Source organism: Corvus moneduloides, chromosome 2 (assembly GCF_009650955.1).
Source record: "Corvus moneduloides isolate bCorMon1 chromosome 2, bCorMon1.pri, whole genome shotgun sequence".
NCBI classification, from domain to species: Eukaryota; Metazoa; Chordata; class Aves; order Passeriformes; family Corvidae; genus Corvus; species Corvus moneduloides.
The window spans coordinates 58,683,321-58,694,404 of record NC_045477.1 but is presented as its reverse complement, the minus strand read 5'-3'; the positions used below and the strand labels follow the sequence as shown (position 1 = coordinate 58,694,404).

At 42.5% G+C, this 11,084-nt stretch overlaps 1 protein-coding gene across 9 annotated transcripts in view; it reads right to left on the bottom strand.

Annotated features, from left to right (window-relative positions):
• Positions 1-2,472: 2,472 nt before the first annotated feature.
• The window catches only part of ELF1 (E74 like ETS transcription factor 1), an 89,386-nt gene continuing 80,774 nt past the window's right edge, over positions 2,473-11,084 (bottom strand). For 7 of the 9 annotated variants that reach the window (XM_032099844.1, XM_032099839.1, XM_032099841.1 and 4 more), the window contains one exon: positions 3,555-4,164. In XM_032099844.1, the coding sequence (XP_031955735.1) occupies positions 3,555-4,164 (610 nt within the window). Of the gene's footprint in view, positions 4,165-11,084 lie in introns of all 9 variants that reach the window. The other 2 variants (XM_032099846.1, XM_032099847.1) reach the window with 2 other exon arrangements.

Below are 11,084 nucleotides of genomic sequence, written 5' to 3'. Positions count from 1 at the left end.
GCTTCCTGCCGCCGCCGGCAGCGCGGCCTCTCGGCCTTGGAGCCCCTAGAGGTTTGTATCAAATGCTGCCGGTTTTTCTTTTTCAGTTGTTAACCGGTAGCTGTAGCTGGACCAGTTATGATTAAGCAGTTGCGCAGTTGCGTTGTGAGCATCGTACGCTTGGCTGATCTTTCGTTTTAAAGGAAAAGGGAAGACAATCACCAGAGGAATTGGCTGTCTGGACGGGAGCCGCCAGGAGTGAAGTCAGCGGGGCTGGGCAGTAGCTGGGGCAAGGTCATTGCGGCAATGGGACATCGGGACCTCTGACCCATTGCCCAGCTCCTCGAAGCAGACCCCAGGCTCGGATGGAGGGAAGAACTGCACCCGCAAGCATGAGAAGCAAGAGATCGCAGAATCACAGAATCAGTGTGGTTGGAAAAGACCTCTGAGAGAGATCATCGAGTCCAACCCCTGACTGAACACCACCATGTGATCCAGACCATGGCGCAGAGTCCAGTATTTCCTTAAACACCTCAAGGGATGGTGACTCCACCACCTCCCTGGGCAGCCCATTCCAATATCTAATCACCCTCTCTGTGAAGAAATTCTTCCTAATGTCCAACCTAAACCTCCCCTGGTGCAGCTTATGATACCACTAGCAATAGGGGTTAGAATACTAATTAATGAAGAAGTTACATAATGGTAACCAATGAAGGCTGATGCCTTTGTTAAAATTTATAACCAGTGTGAAGTTTTGGTAATCAGAGAACCTGCCTTTTGTGGGTTACCACCTAGCTCCCTACTTTGTTCAAATCAGAATAAAAAATAGAAATACCTCTCCTCAGTGTGGGAGCTGGTGCTGTGCACCAGGTACCCAGGCAATGTTCAGGACAACAGGGTGGTGGACAGGGCTTCCAACAGGCAGCCTGAGGCCTTCATCCAGTGAAATGCCTCAGAAATAAAAAAGTGCCTTTTTTTCCTCCGGGGCTTCACACGTGTGTGGAAAAAAACTGCAGCCTCAATTTTTGTTTTCTGACTCAGAAGTGGCTGGGATTTGAGCTGGCGTGTTTTGTTTGGCTGCTGCCACAGGCACAAAGGCAGCTGTGACAGGGGAGGGGTTGCTCAAACTCCAAATGTGAGCCTTCATTTTATGATTTACTCCAGCTTCTCCCTTCCTTTGCCATACCAAAGAGAGTTTGAAGTACAGATCCACCCGGCTGGCACACTGGAGCCCAAGGGATACAAGGAGGGAGTGATTTCTATTTACTGTCTGTTACACAACAGTCTGCTGCTGGAGACACGTTACTGCTGCTGGAGATTTTCTCCACTTCTCCAACTGACATAAACTAAACTGCCAAATCATTTTCCATGTGCAATAGCTGTATCTATGGCATGAAGTTTTGTTGGTGAAGCTGTAACCTTATGACACGTTTTTTAATTTTTTTTTCCACATTGCCAGTAAACACCAAAGCAACTTCCCCATACCTAAAAACACTGATGTCAGTCAAGCATTATCACTTCAGGTTTCCTACAATTATGAAATATTTGTAGAATAGGAAAACACCCCTATTTTATAGTTTGATTAAGAAAACTAACCTCCCTCTTCTGTGCTTCTGTCAATCTAACATAGCCCTCCAGATGAGGACTTTTATCAGATATGCTTCCACAATGCTTATCCACATTCCTAGCAATATTGCCAGCACTCCCCAGCTGCAGGGAATGCTGCCAGATAAACAAACACCAGTGTGGGTATGACCAGCCTTCCTGGAGATGGCGTGAGGCATGCTGGGTTTGCAGGTGGAAGCCTGACTGCATGGGAATCAGAGGGAAGAAACAATGAACTAACATGGCACCTGTGACAGAGAACTGCTTGTTCAATAGTTTGTAGAGTTTCTTTTGTCAAGCAGCAAGACCAGACTATCTCTGCCACAGTTCTGCTCCTATTAGTTTTTCTAGTACTCATGTGCTTAAAGTTACATTTAACCTTATCAGCCCATCAATAAAACTCCAACATTAATGCAACCATAGAAAGTCATAGTCCCTTTAATTTTATACCAATAGAATCATACTACCAGGCATCATATTTATTATTAATTCACCCCCTGTTGAAACATTGCAACATGCAAGTTTTTGAAGCCCTAATAGTTTGGGCTGTCAGTTGTATCATACAATCTACAACAACGTTTGTGAAATACACTCAAAATTTTGTGCTGTTTGTCTGTAACATGCTGGGAAATGATGGAAAAGGAGTAGTTTAAGTCCAGTTCCTGGATTTAGCTCAACCTTTGGTTCAGCTACAAAAACATACAGTACTGCTGTTTCAGAGGATACCCACAGCACGCTGACTGCGTTCAAGTCTGTTCAGAAGCGATTTGTGAATTGCTCGTGTCCCACCACAGACCCACACTCACTAATCACAGTCCTGTTTCTCACTATGTTTGCTATTTATGATGACTGTCAAAACATTATAATATAAAAACATTTCAGAGTAAATACAGAAAAATGTTTTTCCATTTGATTTATTTTCATAATAAACCAATTAAAAATACAAAAGAAGGACCCAAGGTTCAATGGGCTCCATCATTTAAAAATTTGTCTTTAAATACAAAGTCACTCTGTAATATGAATACATATAACATTAGACCTCTAAACAGAACAATCTTATTGATCTTATTTGTATCTATCAAAAATTTGTATGGAAAAAAATTAGCTGAAAAAACTTCCCTGCAACATTGAATATACAGTATTTACAATCAAAACCAAGAACATCTTAGCAGAATTAATCTCCAAAAACCTGCATAAATTGTATATATTTAATTTCCCTCCCCCTTACAAAATAATCTGAAGTAGAAAGCAAGATTGTTAAGCTTCATAGCTGCAAAATGGCATGAAACATTTGCACCTGTAGTGATGCTGTTAGCTTCTGTAATTAAATATATCTGATGTTTTCATATAAAATAGAGACATGGCATTGTCCATTACTGGAATATATGTTTTGAGTACTCTCAATAGGAGTGTATATTCAATTTTGCACACACAAGAGTTTGTGCTGCAAAAAATGCAAGAGGATACCTGGTTATCAAAGTCTAAAACTGATGTCATTCACTGATATGAAACAGATACTCGATCATAAAAATTCAAACACATGGAATGAAACTCTCTTACTAAAACTAACTGCTGCTTCGAAGGTGATACACATACAGATTAAACAGAAAAGGTTACAATAATATTACTGTAATGTAAATCGGCAACAGACTGACAACAAAGTAAGAAAGAAGTTTGAAACTTTGGCCAGCAACCTCAGGAGAAAGTCTTCATAGCATAAAAAGCATATTCCTTCATGCCTGTACTTTGAAAAACGAGTAATATATAATTTTATTTATATGATAACATTTTGCAATTAATAGAAAATCAAAATCCATCCTAAAGCATGAATTCTAAGAATTAACTGTAGAAATTAAGTAGCTTTGCAACATCATGCTTCAGAATCAAATCATATATACATAACTGAAAAGGTCCCATCACATTTATGAAAATAATCATCCACAGGGTCTTTTTTTAAAATTATTTCATTATCAATACAAATTGGGTTCCAATGGCTCATTTTCTTGCTTCACTTCCACGTTAGATGGGAAATTACTCGAACTGGACACTACCATCACAAATGGTTGCTGCTGGAATCTCTGCTCTGACTGCTCAGTATCTTCTGCTTTGTCACTCTCTTCCTTTTCCTCTTCTTGTGGGCCAACCTGCTTCGTGTCTGGTGCTTTAATGACTGAAGTGATCACCGTGCCCGACGGGTGAGACACCACCTGTGAGCTGCTGGGCGAGAACGTCACCACGGGGGTAGTGGCACTGAAGGATGGAGACGAAGCCATGTTGACTGTTCCATTGCAAATTGTCTGCACGCTGCTGGTGAGCACTTGCTGAACTTGTGCTGGGCTCAGCACAATTGAGGAAGGAGGCGAGACTGGCTTCTGAGACTGTAGCATGACGTTTTCTTTAAGAACTGTCATGGGTTGGGAAGTAGGAATGGCTTGTAAAATGAATTTCTGTGCTGCTGAGGCTGGATCTGTGCTGGCTATCACTGTAGTAAGAGGCACTGTCTGGAGTGTTACAGTATGCAGCTGCTGACTTCCAGGAGAAACAACCACTGGAACCTGGGTTGGAGTCTGTAAAGTCCTGCTAAGATTAGAGAAGATTATAGGGTCAGAACACTTTTATGCTGAATTTTGAAAAAATCATTATAGATTTACTATAGAAAAAACATTTGGCATCATAAACAATTAATTTCTCAACATTTCCAAAAGAGGTAGCAGAATCTCTCCTAATAAAACAAGAACTGGATCTGACCCCTGAATTCAGCAAGCTGGGTCCCAAAGTAAAGGCACCCCACCTGAGCAATACTGCCACCACCAAGCTGAACAGCCTGCCTTTGAGACATTCAGTTCATCAGGAAACCTAGGAATCACATCCAAGACCTCCATCTCAAGCATATACCAACATCACAAGCACGACCCACTAGACATCTGCCGTCAGTTTCAAAAATTACCCCAAGTAATTAATAAATCACGAGCCTAAATTATTCATAAGTCACGCCTCAACTGTCCTGACATCCATATATACATTTAACTCCACATCGTAGCAGCATCTGGGCACGACCTTCCCACACTCCCAGGACACAGAATTCTCTGTCTGCCAGGCTCACACACATCTTCTGGTAAAGCAACTGATCAGAACCTGCTGCCAAAACATCATTTTAAGTTAGGAGTGATACCATCAGTTGCAGGCTCACAGACTTGGGCACCACATTACTGTCAATAGATGTAGAGCTTGTGGGGAGAACATTAGAGGATTAAGAGCTCTACTGCTGGAGTACAGAGCTACTGCAGTGCACAGTGGTGACTTAAACGTTGAAACACGCTCCAGTCACGCGAATTAAAACAAAACAAGACAAAACCCCCAGAAAACATAAATGGTCACCGGGGGAGTACATGAGTGAGGGTGTTAGGGCGACAGGGAGATTGCTGCTTTTTCCCAAAAGCGGCTCGGGCAGGAGACCGCTTTGGGTGCGGCAGTATAGCACGCTAGCTAGTTTCTCCTTTCATCCCCGCGCAGATGTTCAAGTGCTGATGACACACACACGCACACTCAGGCCAGACAGCTCAATATTACCAGAGACAATAGCAAAGGAGGGCCCTCCGCATGGCGAGTTCCACAGTCGAGGTTTGCTTCATCCTCCGCAGAGGGCCCCAGACGCGAAAGAGAAACAGCCCCTCAGGATCAGCTTTACAGAACCAGCGATCTGAGGGCACACGGGCGGTACAAAGGCGGGACCAGGGAACGGAACCAATGAGCAGAGGGAAGGGGCGGAGCGGGGCACCAGGTCAAGGAAGCAGCCGCACAGGCTGCTGGGAGAGGTAGTTCTCTTTTACCCAGGGTCTGGGGCTAACGTTACAATTCAGCAAGGAATTGTGGGAGAGACTTTTCCTTTACAGAGATAAGAAAGGTATTCTCAGATACCTGCGTTTTTCCACCAGCAGGCCTTTGCTACTTCGGGGTTCTCCAGCTCATCAGCTATCTCAGCTGCTGGCTTAGTGACCCCAACATGGGAGGGAGAGAGGAAGGAAAGGGTAACTGCTTTGACACCCTGCCACAGCTGTTCCAGGCCACCATGCCATGCTGTCTCTGGCAATCTTTCCTTCCTTCTGTTTGTCATGCAGAGTTCTCTCCCATCTTCTTGCTTCTCTTCAGTGTTTAGTCCTGCCTACCCTCCTCCCCTTTTTCTGTCTTAAGCTCTCCATTGTGTTTTCTCAAAAATAAAAAAAAATTAACTATCTCCACCTCCTAGCTTATTTCTACCCCTACTGAAATCACTTAAGATGGAAAGCAACTTACTGTCAACATTTGTACTTTCATGTTCATGCACAATACTGCCTGCTGTTCTTTCTGAAGACTGAACTTCAGATATGCTGTAAGGGTTGCCTGCTATACATCTACCATGGAATTTCCTCCATTCTACAGTCCTTCTACCCATACAGGATCTATTTTTCACAGCTCTGTGAAATTCTACTTGTCAGCACTAAGCCACTGACCAGTCCAATCCAATTCAGCATATTCAAAACTTCAATTTAAAACCATACTCTGGCTACCACAGTTGCAACAAAAAGCTTACCACAGCAGGACTTGCGTGGTGCTGAAGCTGTGGGACAATGTGGATGCAGATGCTGCTGCTGGCCATAGTCCAACCACACAGGGAGCTGCATTCCCCCTTTCTTAGGGCAGCAGTAAAGTGAAGGAATGTATGTAGAGGATTTCTCATGTTCCACTCAGCTCAGTCCTCTGGGAAAGGCCTCTAGCTGAGCTCCAAAGACTGCTCCAGCAAGAGCAGCCCCAGTAACACCCTGCTGGTATCAGGCTCAAAGCACGTGGGTATTTCCCTGAGCATCCTCCAGCTGCCAGTCCCTGCTGCAGGCAATCTTTTCCCCAGCTCCCATATGGCTTGGTAATACAAGGAACAAAATTTCCATCTGTAGCTTTCTCTTCCTTCCAAGAAAGAAGGCTGCAGTACCTAGCAATGCTGCTATAGCAAAGCAAATCCAAATCCTTGCCAACGAGGCTCCCACACAGGTCTCCTCACAGGGGCCATCATAACCATGACACAAAATTTGATATGACTGACACCAGAGTCAATCTTGAGCTTCTTTTTCACACAACAGAAGAAATCCCAAAGAAGAAGCTCATGGAAATGGGACTGGTTGAAGGTGAAGCACCACCTAGAGTGATTGCTTCTTTATTTCAAACTTCTGGAGAACTTGATGCTGACACAGCAAATACCAACAACCAAGCCTAAAGTGCAAGGCTCAGAATGACAGTACTAAGGCTCATACCAAGTCTCCTAAGGGTTATCAGTGCTAACTACTTTTTTTCCTTCGGCAATTCCCCTGGGACCTTGATAGAAAAGTCACTAACGTCTGTGCCAGAAGTAGCAACAGGATGAGGGCCTCCACTAGGTTCTTCAAAAAATAAAAAAAGTAAACTACCTACAGTTAAACAAACTTGTAGTAAAATCAAAATGCCAGATAGCTACAGCTCAACCCAGGGAAGCCTACAGAGACCAGCAGTGCAAGTGGAACAGATATGAAGGAAAGGTAACTTGCCATTAGAAAAGCATCAAAAATATCAGAATAGATACCAAGCCAGTTCTTTAATCCATGAAGAAACTTGCCTGAGTTTGAAGGATTAAGAACAACTCAATAGCTCCAATTTTGAAAGCAGCAGCTGAAGCTGCTATCCTGTGCTAGTATGCCCTCCAACTATTAACTTGAAGCTATTTTCTTGTTCTGTAGTTGTTTTGTAAAAATAAAAGCTGCTAGCTACGAAGTGGCTTTGAAGGATAAATGTATGAACTGCATCTCATCAATGCAGAAGGTATCTGCAAAGCACCAGGAGCAACAGCTCTGAGAGACAAAACCAGACCATTTGTCTCAGCATACTGTAATTAGTATCTGCATATTAATCTTAAGCCATTTTATTTCCCTTGAAAGCCAGTCCTGTACCTGAGGTTTACTCCAGATGCTTTGTCTTCTCCATCAGCCAAGATACAGATATATGGTACACATATATAGAAACCTGTACATACACATATATGCATTCACACACTGTGAACTTGCCACAAGGGAAGCATGCAGCAGTTGCCTGTACAAGCACACCATAAATACTTATTTATGCTAATGGTGGCCAAGCAAGACATTTGCCTTAATTGTTAAACCTGTTTACTAACTAAAAATCTATCTGTTTAAAGTATTTGCCTTGAATATAATGGAAAAGAATATAGCTTGGTTAATAATTTTGTCTGTTTTACAAAAAAAAAGTACACAATATTAAGGTGATTTATTAACACTGGGCTACACTATTTTAGGTGCTTTTAAGTCTATATTTTGCTGTGTTTCTGTTTTTCACTGGCATTTTGCTAACACCCTTTCTTCTCTAAAGTACAAATCTTTTGGGTGCTTATTTTAGAAGTTGCTGCTGAGGTTTCAACAAGAATAAGAACATTGAGCAACAGTGATGGAAAGGAAATGCTGCCATAAAACAATCTGATTAAAACTGAGAAAAGAATGACAAAAATTCTGAAGTCATTTTAGCTTGGCAGAAAATGATCATCTACTTCTTGGGCCATTTTTTACTGTTAATGGCCTAGAATTGTGCAATATCTTATTAGCTCATCAACAGGTAACTAGTGAGAGGCAAGAAAAGCAAGTTTATTTATGGTAATTTATGTGAAATTTATGATATGGGGAAGGTACCAAAAATATTGAAGCTACAAGCCAAGGTAAACAAAATATTTCATAGCACAGTAATAAAATGAAACAAAGCAATATTAAGAAATACACAGAGAGAGTTAAGAGAAGACAGAGGTAAAGGACTGAACTCTCAAGATGTCCTTTTTACTGAACCACAAAGTCTAACAGTCTTCTTTCCAGAATTTTTCAAAACTGCACGGTCACCTGAACTAAAACTCAGGAACTTTGCTACTAACAGACCTGCAGAACCTCCACCTCTTTCAGCAGTGCCAAAGACATGGAAAGAGAGCTCCTATGAATATCTTCTTATTGTGCAGAAACAAAATTAATCTGACTAGATGACTCTGTAGTCCTTTCTGTCAATAAGCAGCTGCCTTCTTGCGTACCACAGAAATTACATCGGAAGTGGGCTTAAGAAAAAGTCTTCTTCAGCTGCAGGAAAATCAAAATGTTTGGTTACAACCAAAGTCTTTGCTGTGATAGAAGTTGTCCATATTGTAAATGTGTTCTGAGAAACACACCCTGTTGTAAGCTAAATGACAGTTTCTTGTAGAAGCCCACTGAGACCACATCAGCCTATTTATGACCAGCACCTCCCTCAGGAAGGACATTTTTCTCACCAACCTGAAACCTGGATTGCAGTCAAGCCTTAAGAGATTACAGAGATGAGCTCTTTGTAACAGTCCCGTTTCCCTTCCTTTGGGGAAGCCTATGGTAGCAGTGAGTCAGATCCAACAATACCTACTAGTCAGTGTGCTGGAGAGCTTTTAAAAATGCAGGCTTGCCTTGGGAGCACTGACAGAAGACTGCTGTCTAACTACAAACAGAAGCAAAGCAAGTGCACTGATGGTGGCTAATCAAAGGAGGCTATTCAGAGGTGGTTTCTGATCATCTGCAAGTCCTCAGCTGGCATGATCCCCTTTTGCCTGTGTTCCCCATCAAGTCCCAGAGAGATCTAGAGAGCCCTTTACCAAGACTTACACAAGACTTACTGTGATGATTTTTATTCAGGATACCTATTGAAATGGCACAGGAGCGATGGGCTACAACATTAGCTGACATCATGCAGATGTGACTCTAGCTCTTATTCAAGAAAAAGGGACCGAAAGCAGATGGTCAGTGCAAAGTCTCAGTAGGACAGAGCCAAACTGGTTCCCTGTGTCTGTGGGGCTATGTGAGCTCGAGCAAAGCCAATACAGATAGGGTGTGAAGGATGATTACAGAAGATAATGGTGACATTCACTGTGCAACTTACACAAGCCAGTGTCTGTATAAGGCATGAGATGAAGACACTTCATTTGAAATAGCAGCTGTAATCACATTTTCAGATCTGATAAACTCCTGCTAGACAAATCTATCTTTTTTTCAGCATCAGCATTGCTGGAGTCAGACCACCAAAGCATCACAGCCTGGAAATAGATTACGGAACAACAGCAGAAAGCATGTGTTTGCTTGGGGTACACATGACTTTCAAAGGCAATTGCCTCTGCTTATTGGGATGCATACACAGTGTTGGCGAATTCTTGGCTTCATCACTGTTCTTACGCAGAATGCTCACGCCCTGAAAAAACATGGCACGTTCAGCTACTTCCTCCTCCTCTTGAATCAGGACCCTGCCACTGCAATCCATGCTTGTGTCACCTTCAGAAGTGATTTTCTACCTCGAAGGTTGCAAAAAGACCAAGATGAAAACTGTGGCTGATTCATCGCGTCGAGTTTCTCCCATTCAGAAGTGCACACAGAGAGCATATCCCATTGGTCCTCTGTGGTCTGTATTAGCTTTCCCCCAGCTACAGAACTGAGTTGGGATGCTGGTCTTCTAACGTGCTCTGTCCAAGCTATCACAATGACAACTTGCAAGTACAGAAAAGAAACAGTAAGCTGAATTTTGACAGAAACAGATTAAAACCTGGAGAGTGCTAAACATTGCACAGGGCCTGTCAGCAGTCAACTAATTGCAAGTTTCTTGGTATAGACAGCTGCCAGCTAGAAGGTTCAGCCATGTCCCACACAGTCAATAACAGAGAAAGTCATAGAACTTAAAATTACTCCCCATATGATATTCTCTGAACTGTAAATAGCATAAGAATCTCTTTTCAGTCCATCTTAAATCACTTAAACTACTACCCTAGATTAAAGGTAAATGAAAATGCATCTCTCTATCTGCAGTCCTAATCATTTAAGCGAGAAATTTACTTGTCCAAACACAGGCACCTTCCAGCCCTGTAGGATGCCCTAGACAAGGTAAATTGCTAGCCCTACAGGAGAGGTGCACTTTCTGCAGCAACAGAAAGGATGCCCTTTAATACTCAGAATGATCCAATGTACACAGAGCTGAATCCCAGGCCAGTGCCTCCTAATTCCAAGGCAAAACACAATTACTCCAATAATCCAGTATTCTGGTTAACCTGCGTCAGTTATTCTGGTTTAAACAGAATTAATTTTACAAGCGCTAAATTCAAAGGAACTTTTTCTTCCTCATAAAAGCTGGCTCATCAGAAAAAGTAAGCAATAAAATGCTCATCCAGAGAGGCATTTTTGGTTTTGTCTTATCACTGGCAACATGTGGCGCCAAATTCAGCTTCCAGTTACACGACTGGAGAATGCAGTAACTGTGCCTGCATACACCGAGCCAGAACAGTTAGACCTGCAGAACAGCAGTGCGTTTACAATTCCACATATTCCCACTGGGGATACTAGATGTTCTCCTCAGTCAGCAAAACCCAGTTTGCTTGACCTGACCCTGCTCCTGCCCTGTTTCCCAAGCTTCAGTTAGCACATCACAGCCTTTCTGTTTAA